Source organism: Nothoprocta perdicaria, unplaced genomic scaffold (assembly GCF_003342845.1).
Source record: "Nothoprocta perdicaria isolate Ctin4 unplaced genomic scaffold, notPer1 scaffold_15, whole genome shotgun sequence".
Taxonomy (NCBI): Eukaryota; Metazoa; Chordata; class Aves; order Tinamiformes; family Tinamidae; genus Nothoprocta; species Nothoprocta perdicaria.
Window position 1 is genome coordinate 5,420,981 of NW_020454649.1, and position 19,977 is coordinate 5,440,957.

The 19,977-nt window shown below is 39.6% G+C and overlaps 1 protein-coding gene across 5 annotated transcripts in view; it reads right to left on the reverse strand.

The window, feature by feature from the left end:
* The window catches only part of DENND5A (DENN domain containing 5A), a 55,487-nt gene that overhangs the window by 25,732 nt on the left and 9,778 nt on the right, over window positions 1–19,977 (reverse strand). For 3 of the 5 annotated variants that reach the window (XM_026034631.1, XM_026034634.1, XM_026034633.1), the window contains exons 2-7: window positions 15,287–15,358; window positions 14,567–14,676; window positions 13,240–13,900; window positions 7,828–8,015; window positions 1,849–2,166; window positions 483–698 (exon numbers count right to left, since the gene is read on the reverse strand). In XM_026034631.1, coding sequence (XP_025890416.1) covers window positions 483–698; window positions 1,849–2,166; window positions 7,828–8,015; window positions 13,240–13,900; window positions 14,567–14,676; window positions 15,287–15,358 — 1,565 coding nt within the window. The remainder of the gene's footprint in view (window positions 1–482; window positions 699–1,848; window positions 2,167–7,827; window positions 8,016–13,239; window positions 13,901–14,566; window positions 14,677–15,286; window positions 15,359–19,977) is intronic. The other 2 variants (XM_026034635.1, XM_026034632.1) reach the window with 1 other exon arrangement.

Here is a 19,977-nt window from a genome sequence, read left to right on the forward strand (position 1 = left end):
AAGCCTAGTTTCAATGCACACACTAATTCCATCTCTGAAACAGACAGCCTTTGAGCACCCCTTAGTTTGAGTTACTACAGCACAGTAACTCTGATGTTGCAATACGAGCATTCTCTTGATTTTAACCATTTTCTCCAAATTCTGGCAATCAGTGAAAATATTGCAGATGTGGATACTTGTGGTTGGGTTTATAACTTAAGTTTGCTATAATCTTTTACACACTTTCAAGGCAAAGTGTATAAATTGGGGCTTTTTTTAGCATGCTGTGCTGCAACAGTCCACAGCCACATGAACTATTCTTCTGTTGTTTTATCTCCAGCAATTCAGTATTACTCCAGTAAAATAGATATAAATAAAATCTGAAGAAATGCATCTTGTGTTTCTCTAAGGGATAAAAATGTTTGCTACACATACACAGAAATATATGGTGGGATCACAGCTTTAGTTTCTAAGTTGACCTAGGTCATCTTGTTTCAACTTACTTTATCAAAGTTTTGCATCTGCTCCCTGTTGGTAAACCAAGATTCCTTGTCCTGGCTGGGCTGAATGACAAATACTTCATAATCTGCAAACATCTGTGTGAAGCGGTTGGCAAAAACTTCACGAATCTGAATATTCAGCTGGTAAATCTTGAACTCTTCTTCATCACACTGAATTTTAAGATCCTTTTTGCTACTGGTCTCTTCTCGCACCTCCAGCTAAATGAGCAAGGAAATAAAAACTGCATTGTTGCACAGTTGGGTTGGGTATGCAAGATCTAATCTGCCATTAAGCTGCTACTTCTCAAATCAATATTTTGACACTCACCCGCCCCTCCAGCATATTTTACCATTTCAAGCACTGCAATAAAAATAGCAATATCAAAGAAACTAGAAAAAAACTTTGCATAAAGTTTGCAGTAAGACATATCCTACTTTAGTATTGGTTGCACTGGATACTTTTAACAACAAAAACCCATAACCATACAAATACTCACACATATCATAACACACAATTTACTTTATTTTACCCTTTAGTCATCTGCAGAAGGATCTCTGTTTTCTACCATCTCTAGGTATTAGGTAGTGATGTGTTGCTTTGTAACAAAAATCCAGATTTAATATTAACATTTCACACATACCAGCTCCCAAATTAAAGGATGCACACTCAAAAGTAGTTACATGTGCGGTAGCCAGTTTCCTGAAATCCAAGTCCACAGCAGCATAATACACAACTTGTCACTACATAGTTCAGTAATCTCTAATGAGAGAAAAAGCATCTTCAGATCTCTAGGCCAAGATTTAAAACAAAAACACAAACAAAAAAACTCAACAGAAATACAAGATTCAGATATTCAATTATCACCAATTTTGACTAGAACTGGGTGTCTAGAAAGAGGGATAACGAAAGCCACAAGCCCACACAGATGCTACAGAAAGCTAAATTTAAACTTCATGATTAACTGAATAGCAAGTTTGGCCACGTAAACTTTAGGGAAAGGACATAATGGTAGAATAAATTACCTTAAAAGCAAGAATAAGGAGGGTAAGGTATATTCTTAAACACATTATCTCAGGAAAGAAACACTTGGCAAACAGCCAGACGTTTCCCTAGGCCCTATGATGCAAGAAAAACAAAACAAAATCACACATGCACAAAAGCCCAACACACACACACACACACACACACACACACACTCAGCTTGCCTTGGCCTCTACAAATGTTGCCTAGGTTTGCAAAAGTTAAACAAAGCCGTTCTGCAGTGAAGAGAAACCCACCTTTGGATAACGACCTCAGACAACCTGCGATTGCAGTTCCAGAGAGGGTGAGCAGAATTTCTTAGCTTGTGAGCAGAAGTTCTTAGCTTACCTTCTCTAGGCTCACACCTGTTCTTTTCACAAGGGCCTGCAGTCTTGCGATGGTCTCATTTTCCTTGAGCAGCTCACAGGAATTCAAAGGTGATCCCGCTATGTTCCCATTTCTTTTATCAGAAACTATATCACATGCTCTAAGGCTCTTCATCTTGGAGGCACTCTCACTGCAGTGAAGGTTTCCCTCAGGTGGGATTCCAAAAGCCATCAATATCTCCGATATTTCCTGAACGAACTCAAGCTTATTTGGAAACTGGGGCAGGTCTTCTGGCAACTCGATGAAATGGTTGTCTACATCCACAAAGCATAAATTTGCCTGGAATAAAATTTAGAATGAGATACCATTAGAACTAAGCACAAATATCATGCTTTTTTCTGTGTCTGGGCTTTTTTTCTTCTCCCCCTTTTTTTCTCTGCATTGCAAAAATCTCTACCAAATGCTTTCATGACATTACATACACCACAGCAAGAATCCCATTATCTCATGAATTAGGTTTGGAAAATTATGTTTCTTTCTTCTGCACACTTAGTTTTCTGTAGAAACAGCAAAGTTTTTCTTCACTAAAGAATTAAGGTAACTGTCACACTGCTGTTTAGTTGGACCCTTTCTAAAACTTCTTCATTTACGTTAGGCAGTATGTCCAATGGAGCCACCAGGTTATTCCAGAGGGCACAGCTCTGCAGCAACAACACAAACCAAGGCACAAGAGCTAACAGATATTTTTATGGTTTCCCAGTAAGTCCTGAAAGATGGAAGTGCTCTCAATATTCAGTAAGGAATCTGAACAGGTTTCCTCACGCTGCAGGAACAATGGCCAAGCCTGGAAATCTGAGTGAAATACACAAGCAATAGAGGACAAATAGGTTTGGCAGGATTTTTATCATGAGACTCATCACAGGCAGAGTAGGATAAGCTGCACCTGGTGAGATCCCTTCATTTAAGTAAACTGCTGCAAAAACACATCTGCCTCCAAATACTTGTGAAACTCGGCCTTCTCAGCATTTCCATAGGATTAGGATGTCAGTTCTCCTTAAACATATATCTATCGTGCTCCATCGCTTGAACTTCAACGTTAAAATAAAGAGACGCAGCACCAACAGGGCAAGCGTTGCACGCGCCCAGCAAGGCGGCTCAAGCAGCGTGCGAGGGCTGCGGCCGCCCATCCGAAGCGGCGCTGAGCACACCAGGCAGCCCCGAGAGCCCAGGAAGCTCTGGTGTTCGGGGCAAACACACAGATGGATGTTGGACCTTCCAGCAAGACCCTGCTCTAGGCATGAGCTACCCACCAAAGAACTGAGCCAGCAAACATTATCCCAGGCACCAAGGCAATAAAGCCTTGAAGCCAGGCACCACGCCTGCCAACACATGCTAAGGGGAAAACAAAAGCCCTCTAACCGGCCACAAGCTCTCTGAGAAACAGCAGGACAGACACACAAAGAAACTCTTCCAGGAAGTGAGGAAGTGAACTGGGGGATTTTTTTTTAGGTCATTCAACTTTTCTCTAGAACTCTCAAATACTTTTTCATTTGGTGCTCTGGTATTGCTTTTCTCACTAAGAGAAAACCTCCAAACGCTGTGCCACAAAATCAATTGCAGAGTGTTAATAGAGGCACGAAGCATTTCACACAATAGAACAATCATCCTGGGACAGGGTTATAATCCCAAATAAGGGTGTTTAAAGGTCTAAGTTTTTCAGACTTTAGAAGCACGGATGCAAGGTAATTACTGTTCCTTCATAAGTCTGATCGTCTGAAGTGAACAGCAAAACTTCCAGCTCAATGGTTCAATGGGCTCCAGAGTACACCCATCACCTTCAAAGCCAGAAAAGCAACTATATTTCTTTAGTTTGACCTGCAGTATAACAAGGACCAACCCCTTCTCCCCCCACGTACATTCAGCAATGCTTGAATGTGGCCCATATCCTTCCTTTCAGCTCCATTTAAAACACCTCAGGAAATGATCTGGGTTCTACCCAAAGGATATCTAGGTAGAAACAGCTTATTCACTGAACAATGAGTAAGCTTCCCACCCCACGGACATCCTCCAGAGAAAACACTTGCTAATTTAAGCGTTAGTCCCTAGTTACAGTGCACACAGACAGCGCAGAGCTCTCTGCTCCCACACCACGAGTGCCACCGGCCGAGCTCCGTCAGCCCAGGGGCTCTGGCTGCAGCTGCCTACAGGATTCCAGTTCCCCTCCTAGGCCATCACACTGAAACATGATTCTGACTACTTTGTTTCCAAACACTAAAAGACTCAAAGCCATTCAAGTACAACATTCCTACAATACTTACCACTTCTGTGCTTTACGTCCAGTCTTGCAAATACCATGCACTTCATTTAATGTATGTAAGTTCTGTACCTATGGATGCATATGTGGTTTTTATTTTTAGTTTAAGCACATTCAACATCACAAGGCTTACGAAAGAAGTGTTTACAGTGGTCCTAAATTCTATGGAAAGCTCTTCCATTGCCATTCCTGCAAGCACATGGTGACCTTCTGCATTTGTTAGCACTGCTGCTCTCAAGCCAAACCAGGATTTGCAACAGCTACAGCTAAGAGCTGTTTTCCATCAGAAACATGACTATCCAAGCTGTTGTTTAACATTGAAGTGCAGGAAAACTTAAAACTGAAGTCAATAAATCTGCTGTATTATCAAGGCTTGTTACACAAGTGGATAGTGTGAACACACAAAAACAATCGTTATAATTAGCATCCTGATCAGGCTGATCTGGATGTGTTGACATCTAGAGGAAAAAAAGACTTTTCAAAAGATTGTGTTTTTTAGAAGTTAACATTTATTATGCATTAGAATGGACTGACATCTTTTAAATGGTTAAGAATACTGGAAATCCATACCTTTATTGTATTAGCAGATAAATGAATTTTATCTAAGTGAAAAAAAAAAAGGTTTACCCTTTCTTAAGGAAAATGCAATATCCTTGAAATCAATTAAAAACAAATTTTTAAACAAGATACTATTTTTAAAAGGGCTGGAAGACTCAATTTCACTCAAATTAAGAATATTTTTCACCATTCTCTTGAATAGCAAGAGTAGTAAGGAGCAAGATGCACACACAAGTCCAGTAGCATGACATGGCCCAGATTAACTTGACTACTTGGGTTACATTGCAATGCTACTGCAAAAGTTTCTTACAAGGAAATTCAAAGAAACATCAAAAAAGTGTCACCTTAGTATTTGCTGTGTTTGCGATGTGCAAGAGAGCTAGTTTAACCACTTTTTGATCAATCTGACTGATAAACAAGCCACACCTCTGCCAGCAACATCTGAAACAGCTGCGCACTCTTCCCTTTCCCTTCCATTTCTGCAGAATCTCATTCTAGTGTCACTTCTTCTTACCCCCTTTCTGCTCCAAGCTCCTCAGTGGCCTCGGATGTTGCTATTAGTGAAACCACAATGACAGCCACAGATACAGCAAGACCCTCAGCAAAAGACAAGTGCATAAGAGTCCAACTTTAACCTGAGGTGTGCTGTATCACTGATATGTACAAGAAGCTCAGGCCTACAGTAATTCTCAAGTTTCTTTTCCAAATTTACTGGGCCATAAGCAAGCCCTTGGTGAATGTCAATGAATTTGCCATCAGGCACTCTTTCTCGAGGCACTCAAGGGTTAGCAATGTTAATGCAAAATTCAAGTTTAGACTAATTTGCTGAAGACTTGAATCTACATCTGCAAAAATGTAAAGTTTACGGATATAGCTGGGATTCCTATGGGGTGGGGAGGAAGGATGTGAGAAAAAAATCATAATTCCCATAGTAAAGCATTCCTTCAAGCTCTGGCTTGGTGTGTTAGATGGACATATGTTCTTCCACAATGTCTTTCAACTGAGAACTGATAACGGTATTTTCTGTTCCCGCTCACTTTGTTGCTGCTTGTCCAAATTAAGATACTACTTTGGTCTCAAATGTCCCATTTATCCATGTAAGTGTAATAGCAACAGAAAGATACAGTTTATGTAACTTCAAGACAAAGACTCTTTTTTTTCCCCCCTCTAAAACTGAATAAATTTGAAAGAGCAGCTCTTTATATATGCTTTGCAATAAGGGAGAAAAATCCTGATACTTACAATATCCAGCACCTAGATGCAGAACTTGGATATTAGCTCTTCAGATAAGCTGGAAAGTTTCATACAGTTTCAAATACAAAATAATATACCAAATTTTATTTAATTAGATTATTATCAGTATCAAAAGGAATATATAAGTACAAATAAGAGAATCCACATATTTTACTGCTGCATGGTGGCACATTTTATGTACTGTCCTTGTCAGTTTCCACATCAGGAATTAAGTAAAGAGTTTCTTTGACTTTGTAAGGTTGTCTGAGGGTCTAATGATAGCAAAGGTAGATTTGAAATAGTCAAGAATCCATCCCTTCAACTTTCACTTCAAACTATTTTTAGATGTTAAAACACAACTACCTCTGTTTAAACTTCCAAGGCAAGCCAATAAAGCTCTTCCAAACATCTACCTTATATATAGTTGAGACATCTGTTTCAGATTTGAAAGTGTTCATTGGAAGCATTATAGTCATTTTAATATGAGAAATCTTTCTTTTCAGAAAGAGTACAATCTTTAAAAATACTTTATAACAACATGTATGGCACATTAACATAATGCATACTCCACCATCTGCCCTCTATATAAAACTAAAAAACAAACACCAACAACTTGTTAGCCTTGTCATAACACCCCAAATTTCATAACATGTAGTCAACCAAAGCAACAGACTGTTTCAGGGCAACAGTATACATTAATTTGCTATTAATGATGCCAATGCATAAAGAAAGAGGGTAAAAATAAAAAAAATACACATATTAAGAAAAGAACACAAGGGACTAATAAAGGCTTTAGCAGAACAACAACGAGGACAACTTGAAGAGAATTTTTCCTTTGAAACTGCCAGGAAAAACAAATGAAAACTATCAGCTTATCAGTATGTGGCTTTAAGTAAAAAGAACCAGACTGGAAGGTCACAAAATCTTCTTTAGTTTCATAGAGCTTTTTAAAGAAGTTTTCTATGCCAAGCTAAGTCGCAGCACTGCTGGATACTGAAACAGTCTCCCCCGCCTCCTCCCCCCAACATATTTCTCCTTCTCTGGTAATACAAATGACACTAGAAGAAAGCAGGTGACCGAGACCCCAGCACTAACATGATGCTGTAACCTGCAGCACGTCCCCATTACTTACCCATTTGCCCCTCTGGGAAGCTACACCTACTGCCAACACATGTCACGCTGCCACAGGTACTGCTCTAACTCCTCTTGGTTCCCCAACCATCACAACCAGCTCTAACTCCCTCCTGCCAGGTCCCTGAAGGGAGTATTTTTGGTGTGAGAAGGGATAAAGCACCTCTACGTAGCCTTAACGTAGCCCCAGCCCCCGGTATGGGCTGCAGAGCCTTTAGGGACCAACCACTTGCTCAGTTCACACAGTATCTGGTGCTAGCAGGGCTGCACTCCAGGGAGGACCGCGTCTGCCCAAGCAGACGCGGGCGCTTTGCCGCTGAGCGAGGCCAGGAAGCTGCCAGGCTCAGCAGAGCCCCGAGGCCGGCGCGGCGCCGGCGCTCACCTCACACAGCAGCAGCCGTGTAGGGTTTTGACTCAGGCTGCTAAGTTCACACCACACTTCGCTGCACTTCCTAGCATGACTGGGCTAAATAAATTGTCACTCTGCGGTGACTCAAACAGTCTCTTTTGAAGCACAAAAATGTCGTCTCTGTAACCTGCAAGAATATCTAGAAAAATCATTTAAGTTTAACCTTATTATAGGATACAATTTCCAGAACAGGGCTTTATCAGTTTCATCAGATTTTCTCCAGCTTCTCCGACCAATAAAACTTTCTCAAATGACAGCCAACAAGAACTTTGCAGCAGTTGTTAGAGGTACCACTAATCCTTCAGCTCATTTCTCACTTTTCTCAAAGTCACATACACCACCAAGCTCCTCTCACCTCTTGAGGCAGCTCTAGCTTGGACCTGTCATCCAACCCATTGGAGTGCAATCCCATCAAGTAAGGGACAGGAGCATCTAGAAAATGAAGGAGGGAAGCTGGAAGGATAGGAACATACACATGCTGCCACTGAAATGGAAACATCAGCGCTGTGATGGTCTCTGCCACAGTCATCAGTCTCTGATAATCTGAAAAAGAGTAAGAAAAATATTTTTTTCACAAACATATTTAAGTGAATCTACGTTAAAGAAGTAAGAGAGGTTGCCTTAAAACAAAACCCACAAAACCCAGAGCTAGCTGAGCATCTTTAACGAAAGCCCAGACGTGTGCGCCCAAAGCACAGTCTGCTGAAGCAACAAACAGCTGAACACAAAGTAGGTCACTCCACAAGTCATATGGAAATGAGAAATTTAATTCTTGGCATCCATTAAGTCACTCTCTGCTACTTATACAAGGGTTATACAGGAACACCATTTGAGTATGGAAGCAGTATTGTACTGGGCTAAGAAATAAATCGGAAATACATTATATTCTCTTCTTCTGTCTATGCAAGCCTTGGACGAAACCCAAGGCATCTGGTATCTCTCAAACAAACATTTTTTACATCAGAGGTTAGTTCTATAGAGAACACTGCAGAGGAGGCAATGCAAGACTGAGACTAAAATAACCGTTGGGAAAAAATACAAAAAGAAAGGTTCAGCTTTACGCTTTGCAGCGTATAACTATGACTAAAGTCTCATTTTTCCCAAAAAGTTAAGATGTGAAAACAACTTCTTTGGAGCACTGTACAAATACACACTAAAAGGTTTACCTCCCCTCCCCGCCTCCCCCTTCCTTCTTTTCTTTTATTAATTCAGCAGCTGGTATCTAGAGCTGAGCCAAAACTTTTACCTCCTCTTTTATACTACAGAATGTCTAATGATTTCCAATAATATACATATATATGCACATCATCTAGGATGCAACACCATAAGCACACAGGAGTATGTAGACTAAATCAAACAATTACTAAATTATTCAAATGGTTTTCTTGCAGCCAGACTGGGAGGACTGTAAACGATGTTCACAAGACTAAATATTCCTACCTTGAGTTATGCCATAAAATACAGTTCAAGCTATAAATATAGGCTGCATTTCTCCTGATACTGCAGAAGTATTTAATTCTAATCAAAAATAGAAGGAAGAAAGGGAAAAGGAAAAAAAACACACAGGAAATATTACAGAGAAAATTTAAGCTTAATTATGCACTACTTCAGAGTTATGGCTTTAATTCTCTCCTTGCCATCCTCCACCCAAACTTCAGCTAGCAGCAAGGAAAGGCCAATAAATTAAGTTCCAAGCATTTCACGACATGTTTTGTTTGAAATGAAAAGCTGTAGTCTTTGGGATCTGCCCCAGCAAGAGCTCAGTACGGTTTTTGCTAGCTCGAGTCACAACTTTGTAATCTAGGTTTCTGAATTTTCCTTTCAGATCAGTCTGTGCCAGTGAAAAAATGTTGCTTCTCAGCATTATTTGTCACTGCCCCACAGCACAGCTACTGCTGCGGCAATCCTTCAACCAAAAGGAGCCCGGGCAGCTTAAACAATTTGAAGGCTTTGCTAGCAACTCTCTTGAACCGAAGTTGGAGAACAACCCCAAAACCATCACGAGAAACAAGCTGGAGACAACAACCGTCAGCGAGGGCGGGCCAGGGGGTGGCAACCACCTTTCAGCAGTGAAGTTGGTGGTGAAGGGCACAGCTACACCCCTCTTCTGCACGGACCCACAGATCTGCCTACAGTTACTCACTGGCTTGCAGCTTTAATCACTGCCTGACTGCAAGGAAGTGATGAATTAATTATCAGCTCTGGGAAGCAGCCGCTTATTCCACACTATTTTTCTCAGCTTTAAAAGTAGCCAGAGATGCACAAACATTTCAGCTGGTTCATATTCAGCTTGTTTATCTGAAAGAATAAGTCTCAGAATAGAAACAGTGATTTCTAGCTACACAAAAAAACCTGTCTAATCCTGCTGGCTAATTTAAATACAAATTCTCTCTCTCTCTCTCTCTCTATCATTATTCCAACTTTAATATTAGCCTTTCAAATTACAAAGCAACATCAATAATTCAGATTTCTCTCCACTTTGCAGCTACCTCCTGCAACTGAGTTATCTGAAAATGCAGCTCTTTGATCGTGGACAGTCACGTGGCTTGAGTTATTCCAAACTCTTTGGGCTGCACTGGGACAGCCTTCCAGAACCAAGAACTACATTCTGCAGCTTGAGGTAGCCTATGAGCTATTGGCAAAAGGACAAAAGCAAGAAGTCTTTAAGTATGAATCAAAATAACTGAAATTTTTCCAATACTGTAACTATCCAGACAGGGTGTGGGGTTTTGCCTTTTTATTTTTTCTCCTCCTCTAAAAAAATATAAAAAGTAATAATAATTAAAAAAAGCAGCAGCACACTAGCACACTGCTGGTACCAAAGCACTACATGGGGTTAAAAAATAAAAAGGAAGAAACATTCTTGTAGTAGTGTTGCTCTTATTTTGCAAATGGAGCGTGCTTAGCTATGGAAAGTTTTCTGGCACAAAAAAAACCTTGGTACTTTGCCTCATGTTGGACAAGGACACCGGTAGGAGCAGCTCACCTACCACTAACATGAATATTACTTAACTCGTCAATGTGCAAGAAGTAAAATCTGCTACTTTTTTTTGTTTTTTAATACATGGCCACATGCTTTAAGACAGGGTTGATCTGTTAAGTGCTGTGCACAGTTATGCACAGTTAGAACCAATGTATGAGCAGCAATTTTCATCAGTATTTGCTTTATCTAGCATATGTGGATATTTCTGTTGATTTGTAAAAAGCAAGCAAGTCCAGAGAAGACAAGCAGAAAGGAGGGATGCCGGTCTAGGAGGAGAGGGGCAGCAGCCATAAGCTCTACAAGGCCCATTACTCCCCACCTCCACTTCCACATGACATCACAGAGAAGTCTGTTGGAGCCAACATTTTGTTTTTCATTTCTTTGTTAGTTGCTTGAAAATAGCTGCTCCAAGCAGACTGCAGAGCTGCAGTCGCTCCGCACACGCTTTCCCAAAGAGCTCTTGCTGCTCTGCAAAGTGCTATGGAATGCATTTCCCAGATACAACAGCCATGGCATTTCTGGGAGTGCCACCCAGCTCCCCTAGAACTGCCTTGGGAGGGCATGACTACAGCCCTCCCTCGCTCAGTGCCACTGTCTGCAGGTGTTTCTGCCCAAATTCCTTGACCCTGCAAAGGGTCAATTCCCCTGACACTAGGGGCAATTCCCCTGACACTAGCAAATTGCATAAAAAGTGGTTAAGAAACATCATTGGAAAAAAAATAAAAAGATCAGAAATAACCTTCCTTAGAAGGTGCATATTTAGAGAGTAAAAGTCCAAAAAGGCATAGCTACTGTTAGTAGGAATGCATTAAGTGCCACAACTAGAGTTTGCCAAAACTGAAGGCTGAAAGACAGGAAACAATTATTTTTCCTACTTACATATAATTTTTTCATATATAAACTACTCGTGAAAAGTTTTTGACTGATAAGACTCTCCTATCAGGTGTACAGCAACCCACTTTTGTCAACCTTTCGGGCAAGACAGGGGGAATGGTGGAAACTGCCAAAAAGATCCAAGTCTACAGGCCTTAGGTCACATTAATCCTTTGCCTTCCATTTCCAGATGTCTGACTGTATGCGACAGAAATAAACGTGTTCATGACCTATTTAAGCTACTTTCCAAGAGTCTGAGCAGGGTTAATTTAAGAAGTGCTAAGGAAAAGGTTGAACCTTTTAATACAACATGGAAACAGAACTTAGTAACTAATCCCCAGGTGAAAGGAGTGCATATGACGTGGTGGCCTGAGAGTGCGTCAAGGGATCCCATTTCCATAGGCCTGCACTGCTTTTCCCGCAGCGCTTCCAACAGGTCAGGCAAAAGCTTTCTCATCCTTTGGGGGAAGGAGGGGGGCAAAGAAATCCACATAAACAAACTCTCAACCCCAACCACACAATGCCTAGCCCTTCCCGGGGAAAGAAAAAAAAAAAAAAAACACACACACACTCACACACACACACATACAGAAAAAGGTTGTTTCCTAAGCAAGTATTTCTAGTTATTTCAAGGAATAATAAGCAGGACAATTTGTTTCTTAAATCCAAAATTGCAATCATTACAAAGATGCATTTTTTTTTAATGTTTGCTTTTGAATAGCTAGTTCTCCTCTGGTAGGTAATGAATTGTGCTTATACAGTGCAATGCAGACATGACGCTTTATTGCCTTATTGCCATAATGCAAGCACAATATTTCAATTGCCTTGACCATACAAAACTCATCTTTGATTTCAACCCATGCACTTACCTCAACAGGCAAACACATCTATTTCAGATACAGAGACACTGAACACTGATAACTCTAGATTATATAATAATTAGTTCCCGTTTGTATTCTGCACTAGTTTGCACTAACACTGACCAACTGGACAGAGAAGAGGAAAAAAAAATCTTCTGGCATAACTCTGCATCCTCTGGCTGTGCTAGAGTAACAGGACACAGAAGAGGAGGCGAAGGGGTCCCAACAACCACAGAATGATTAAGGTTGGAAGGGGCCTATGGAGATCATCTAGCCAACGTTCCCCCTGTACAGGGTCACCTGGAGAACATGGTACAGGATGGCATTCAGGTGGGTTTTGACCATCCCCATGTAAGGAGACATTGCCAAGTGAACGCAGCAAAGAGATTACTACCACACTATCATCCTGAACAAAAAACCACATGCTAACTCATCTTAATTGCTACCCAACCTCTTTAAAGAAACCTTTAGTTACTTGATTTCAGCAATACCTGGGTATCAAGACCTTAACATAGACTTGGAATTGAAATTCATTCAAATTAAACCTTTCTTCACATCTTCCTTTTGAAGCAAAAACTGTAGGGCAACAAATCAAAGACTATATTTGCCCCATTATTTATTCTTTCGAGCCATCTATAAACAACTATATATCTCCTCAAAGTCTACATGCAGTTCAGCAAAGATAGAGAAAGAATTCAGCTAAGAAGCTGGAGAGAAAATAAAGAGAAACATGATACTCTGTCCAGTAGTAGAACTTTGAGACATAACAGAGGACAGGTTTTCTTTTTCTCCTTTCAGTTCATGAATATGTGTCTATATGAAAGCCCAAAACTTTAAATTTATGTGTTTAAAAATAGAAGCCAAAATAAAGATCTCTTGGCAGCTACAGAACTTTTCTTAGCACTAAAATCTGCAAGCAGATCTGACTGCATTAATAAACAAATATCATTTAAAAAATACTCAATAGTAAAGCATCAGTCAAGAAATGAGTGAAATATACCCCCTTGTACCATTACAACTACAAGATAAAAACCAGAAGGCAAGTACTCACGCTGTGAATAAAGCAGGATCTGAAATTCCAAGAGGGCACAGGTAAAGAGCTGAACCACATTTTCTACTCCAAGCAATTCAAAAACTTCTTTAACAGGAAAATCAAACAACGGAAGTTCACTGGTGCTTGGCCTCTGGCAGACAATCGGTCCGTAAACACCTGAAAATTTTAACGACCTTCCTGCTGGAGGAAGAGGAACCTCATAGAGAATGTTGTAGATGTAGCTTTCCAAAGGTAGAGGTGGTGGCTGAGGCGAAGTCACAGCTTGGTGAAGTTGCTCTAGTACTTTCTTACAGGCTTTCATGAAAGACATGGGTGCAATCAAACAGATGCACTTCGAGACATACAGGGTGTCTCTGCTGATATCATACGAGTTAAAGCGCTGTAGCTTTGAAACAGAAGTGCCATTGCAGTCTCCTGTGCTGCTGCAGCTATCTTTGTCATTTGGGGGTGGAGTATGAAAAATGTCATACTCAGCATTGTGCATATGATATAACGTCTGCATTGCACTGCAGATCTGCTTACTAGTGACTTCCTCAAAAAATGTGAGAGAAAATCCAAATGTCCGTGAGCCATCTTCACGAGTAATAATGAAAGAGTGGAACTGAGGTTCTCTGGAATCTGCTTGGGTCTTGAAAGCAAGGCCTTTCGGCATACACAGCTGCAACAAGAAAGGAAGTGAGAACACTTCAACACTTCTCTCTCCACCTGCCTCCAGAAACATGGGTTGAAACAGGATAGAATCCTGTGGATAGAATCCACCAGCTGCCATCGCATTTCATTTGAAAATTCTCTTGAGCTCTGCATTACTGCACAGCACAGTTCTGACAGTTATAAGAGCTAAAGGAACACATTAAAAGTGCTGTGTTTGGTTTCTACTGGAACTTGTGAGTACTTTGCTATTGCGATTAGTAACAAAACAGCAAAATTCAAACCTGCCTAAAGAAAAATATTTTGATCACCAAGACTAGAAACATGACAAAAAAAGTTATATATTCAGTCTGAATTAAAAAGTCACATTGCATTCCAATTAGCAAATAAGATTCATTAATCATAGACCAATTCATCTGGCAAGTTTCTAGGCTGTAATAAAAGAAATCATAAAAGAACAAAAGATTGTCCTCTGTTTTGACTTTTTAAAAAAAAGCACTATTCCAAATAGATGATCTTTTTGGTCTACACAATTTAGAATAATTCATTGACATTTGACCAGTCTATGCTGGGCTTTGCACTGCAGCCTTTTTATCACGAACCATACAGACAGATGCCTCTACCTGTTCAGGCAGTGTGCCTTAGGAATGAGGGCCACCGTGCTAGCAATACTGACCATTCCCACGGCATCCTGGTCGAAGGGATTCCATTCAACATTCTCAGGATAGCGAGCAAGAACTTTGGACTTAAATGTGCGTCTTAAAGGTGTCTGTTCAAAGTTTTCCCCTGTAGGTCAAAGAAAAATATAGAGGTAAATATTTAATTCCTTCTAAACACGTTCAAATAAAATCAAAAGGCAAGACATCAGTAGGTAGTTGTGAGGAAAAGTGAATTAGGTGTGCACAATTCCTTTAAGAGAAAACAGAAAATGCAGGACAGTTAGTTAAGCATTTAATCAAAGTACAGATATTAGCAAGGATTAGCATTGTAATTTTTCTGTGGCATTACATATCCGTGCTCTCCTGAGGTACGACTACATTAAGATGAGTTTGCAGTTATTACAGCAATTTTCCAAGCAACACTTTATACTTCAGATTCTTGTTAAATGATAGCTAAAGTTTAAGTTTCAGAGGAATCTCCATTTGTTACTGAAGAAAAGGACAAACAGACAAGATGCAAAGATGATGCAAGTTTAAAGCAGACATACAGGTGGCACTAAATTTCTTCTTCAAAGATTTAGAGAAAAGATGGGTATCCACCATATGTTACAAGAGTTAGCTGCAAAGAGAGAAAGTCTAGAAGGCTAAAAGATTAAGAAACATGTAAACTCCCAGGAAGACAGGGTACCAGAAGAAGCAGAAAAACGGAACTTTTCCCCCAACACCTTTTCCTTTACCTTCTGTTGCACTTGAAATGAAACAGCCGGCACCATCTCGGATTTTAGAGGCCTGTATATACTGGCATAAAGCTATATAACAAATAAAAACAACACTGCATTATAATTTTCATACTATTGACTGTAATTATGTAGCTAGCACAAACAGTAAACAACGTTAAGCATTTTATATAGCATTAGCATACATAATAGTCCGCTCACCTGATTCTTCTTACACACACTGATAGTTATTTTATTGCATGAGCTGCAGAAATTTTACAGCAAACACTTCAGATAAAAATTCTTGCAGAAGATGTATGCGAGTAAAAAGCTCATTGTTCCTGTATGCGTATGCACAATACCATTTCAGCAGTAGTAATTAGCTATCTAGTAAATAATGAAGGTTTTCAAAGTTAAACTACAAAATACTCCCTAAGAGCAGATGATGAATATATCCCAGAGACAAGATCACCCCAGGTCCTACAGAATTATAGCCAGGTAGTATAGGCATAGATGTTCACTGAAGAGCTGATCTTGTCCACACGCCTGAAAGGTGGGCTCAGCCTCAGTTAACCTCTCAGATTTCCTCAAGCACAATAGTCACCCACAGTGAGAGCACAGAACTTTCTGCAGTCCCTCTTCTGAATGGGTAGAGTTGATTAAAAATAATAATAAAAAAAAGAGAACTGCCTATCTTAAAAATAATCTCTGCTATCTCACTAGAATACAATTAGAAAAATGAGCATGCAGCTGTTGACAGCTGCACTAACAATTAGGCTGAATTGCATGAAATCATCAGCTTTAAATAAATCAAACTAGTTCAGCAACACCTGCAAAAGTGAAAACATACACTTCAACTCCTCACTTATCTTGCACATAGCAATTACACAGCAATAGAAGTTGATTTCAGAATTGGTTGGGTTTGTTTCATACTTCTACAGTAACGTTTCAAATTCAGTTTCTAAAGCAGCTTAGCATCCTTATTCTGTACAAGACTGACTTGCACTAAGTAGCCATATGTAGAGACAACTAAAACACCAGCTATAGATAATAAAGAATCTAACAAAAGTAATAAACAAAAATTTGTTCCTATGGAATTCTTAAATAAATACAATCAAAAAAAAAAAATCTTTCAACAAGCAATAGTTAATGTTATGTAACTGTAGTGGTTTTGTTTGTTCTTAAATAGAGACCATGCCTTAAATACTGCATCCAACAGGGAAATTTGCCTTGGCACATAGAACAGGTCTTGCAATATATAAAATATTCATATCTATTTTGTTAATGTCCTGTTTTAAAGTACTGATATTAAAAGGAGCGTTTTATTTGTTGTTGCGGCTTTCAGGAAAATTTAAAAAAAAAAAAGGTCCAAGTGTATTGTGGGGAATGTTCAGAAAAGTAAAGAGCACCACTTCACTGAAACCATCCTTGGAAAGATCAAAGTCAGTAACAGAAAAGACTTAGCAATAACAGCACTTATGCAAAGGTAAATAATTTTCAAGAGATGACTATAGGCAAAGAAGCTTCCAATCTCACAAAAAGGAAAAAGAAAAGGGAAAAAAAACCCACCACATTTCTTCTTACTGATGCAAGCACACACTCATTAAATAGAATCCTCTGCAGAATAGGCTTCAAAAATAAGTCAGGAGATTTAGTACACCTACTATTTTCTATATTTAGATCCGAGCAAATGATGTAATATCAGCTTTGAGATAATTGAGGAAGGAAGTTCTTTCCTGAGCTTGGAAACCACCCACTATAACCGCTGGGTTCACATATATGTGTATATATCTAATAATACATAATTACATATACACATACATATAACATATGCATCTAATAAGAGCTTGTGGAGTTGCGGAGCAACAAGGCACTGACAAACTTCCATGTCTAGCATAGACTGCAACACCTTAAATGATTCTGGCCCATGGGACTATAATCTGGGCTTCCTAGTGGCCAGTGCCCTGGACAGTCGATGTGTGCACACCTCTTCGTTAACAACCACGCCTCATTTCAATGCAGTGACTCTTCAGTGAGTCACTTAAGGTTAAGCCAGGGCACGAGGCAGACTGGCAGTGTGCTGGGCTTCTCTGGCTCACTTGACCTCCAAAACAAGTTACTACATGGAGTTTCAAAGTTGTGGGATACAACATTCCTTTAGAAATGTCTGTACGAAACTGTTCATACCAATGAATACTGATTTATACTGATTTTTTAAAAACTATACAGGAAATAGAGTAAAGCAAAACATACTTCAGGAATGTAAAAAACACTAACCAAATGCTCCTCGACTTTGATGGAGCGGGCTGGAAAGAGGCGAGAACCTCAAAACCCTACTTTCAGCTCTTTCCTGATCTACTCAAAGAAATGTCTGATGAACTGCCTTCCATATTCTTCTTGAAGAAAAGATGGTCTTCTCAATATGCTAAAAGCATTTGAGTTCTCAAACTTACACATTCAATTCCTTATGACCTACATCACAATAATATATACTTTTTTTTTACACAAATTTTATCTGAAAGCTAGCTTTTCTAACAATTAGAAAAGACGTAGTTTTGACATATCAAAATAAATAAATCATGACAAGTCCGTTTTAAAACAAGGCAAGATATTCAATTAAAACTACCACTATTGACACTTCACCCACCTCTCCCTCCATTCCCTTCTCTCTTTTTTTTTTATTTTATGCCAATTTTAGACTCGTATTTACCACCTGAACCACAGCAGAGTAATTTTTGGCAGGTGTCACTATTATTACCTGCATCTAAACATAGTAACTGAGAGCATATTTCGTGATCAACAGTCCTTTGTGGTCACGTAATATGCTACACCAATGCTGACACACTCAGCATACACAATATAAATCTAAGCTATCCCTGCCAATTTTACATATGCATGCAAGTAGCTTATGGTAACAAAAGCAAAATATCAAACACACACTGACTGTCCATGTAAGCCTGATTTTTGAAGAACTGTTAATATTGGTACCTTCATTTGTTCACCGAGTCTGCTGATCTGCCCAATATAATTACCAGACAAAAGACATCCAGAAAGCCTATTGATTCTGATTAAGTGGTTCACTGCTTTCATGCTGCCAAGCAGCTTCTTTCTTTAAATTCCTGTGATAGTCTGTTATTCACCCAGTTCATTCACTCTTGAGGTCAATTTATTGTCTATATAACATTTTTGAATGGAAAATTTTATTGAAATAGCAACTAACCAAAATATTAAGTCTAAATTTTCCACAAAGACACCCCTACAAGAATCTTTTAATCATGCAGAGGCTGTATATGCAATTCCTGTTGCCACTAAAATGCATGTCTTACGACTTAATAGTGTAAACATCTCAGACACGAAACAGTCATAATGCTGCAATGAAACAGACAAATAAGAGCTTCGTACCAGCAACACAAAATATGAGCCACACACTCAGCTTTCCTGTGTCACCCAATATATTAGAGAAACTGCATTTTGGATTCACACTCCCCTATGCAAACCTATAGAGTCCTCTGCACTTTCCATACTGTGGTGCAGGGCAGGATGGGAGCTTGAGAACGGACTGACCAAGGCAATGGTTTTCCAGGCATGGGCTGCAAGTCATAAACCAGACAGCAGAAGGGTTTGAGCAAAGCAGGTCCAAGGAACATCACCCAGAGAGCAGCCCATCCTGCATCTGTACTGTGGTTTGACAAACTGAATAGCAAACCAGACCAGGGGAAGGATCTACTGAAAAAAATACATATTGATAGATGGAAGATCTTTTCCAACCATAATAATTCTATGGATATAAATTTATGTGGATATGTACAGATAGATTGACACCTTTTCTTCCTCTTTTGCAGAAGTTTTCCCAAATGGATCAGTTCTCCCATCTGGTTCAGGATTTTCCATCAACACAGCACAAAGGTAGGAAGAAAAAGCCAAGACTTGAACTCACATTACCAAAGAAATTCACACAAATACAATGCCACAAACAGAGGCAGTGCCTGCAAAACGTCAAGCGTCACTGCCTGGACAGAGCACAAGTATTCCGGGCACCATCATCCAAGGGAGTCCACAAGAGACCACTCAGAACTACTAGAAGGTTTCAAATATAGATGTTATTTTATTGTGTTCTACTAATCCTTTCCTGCTTTCAACAAAAGATGCTGTAAAGCACACAACACTGTACTGAGGTGAAAGCAGATGTCACAGCACACTTTGGAAAGAGCATTTCTCATTCTTGGGCTTTAGGTGAAAGCCAAATAAATGCTATAACCCACTTAAAGGGTGTAACACTGGAAAGTTGAACTATTTCCAAAGGTGCAAAAGTGGCATCTATCTACAACTCTAAGACAAAGTCTACTCCAACAACAGCTAATGTCAGAAACTGTAGCAGGCGTCCCAGTCAGCCAGCTACCATGTTCACAATATGCACAGTACAGATACAGATATTAAGATAAATATTTTTCTCAAAAGAATGCGTTTCTTACAAATTATATTGTATTTACTGAATATGAAATTGCTCAGCTCAAATCCATTGTCCAAGTCTAAGGAAAAGATAGATACCTGGCAAAGCAAAGAGTGCACATGACCCCAGAATCTACACCACAGAAAGGATGAAAGACGAGCTGGAAAAGACAGCAAGCCCCAGGGGAGTGGTGTGGCTGGCAGAAGTAAGGACTTTGATTAGCAAAACTGACAGAACACCAATAACTGGCCTGATTAAATTC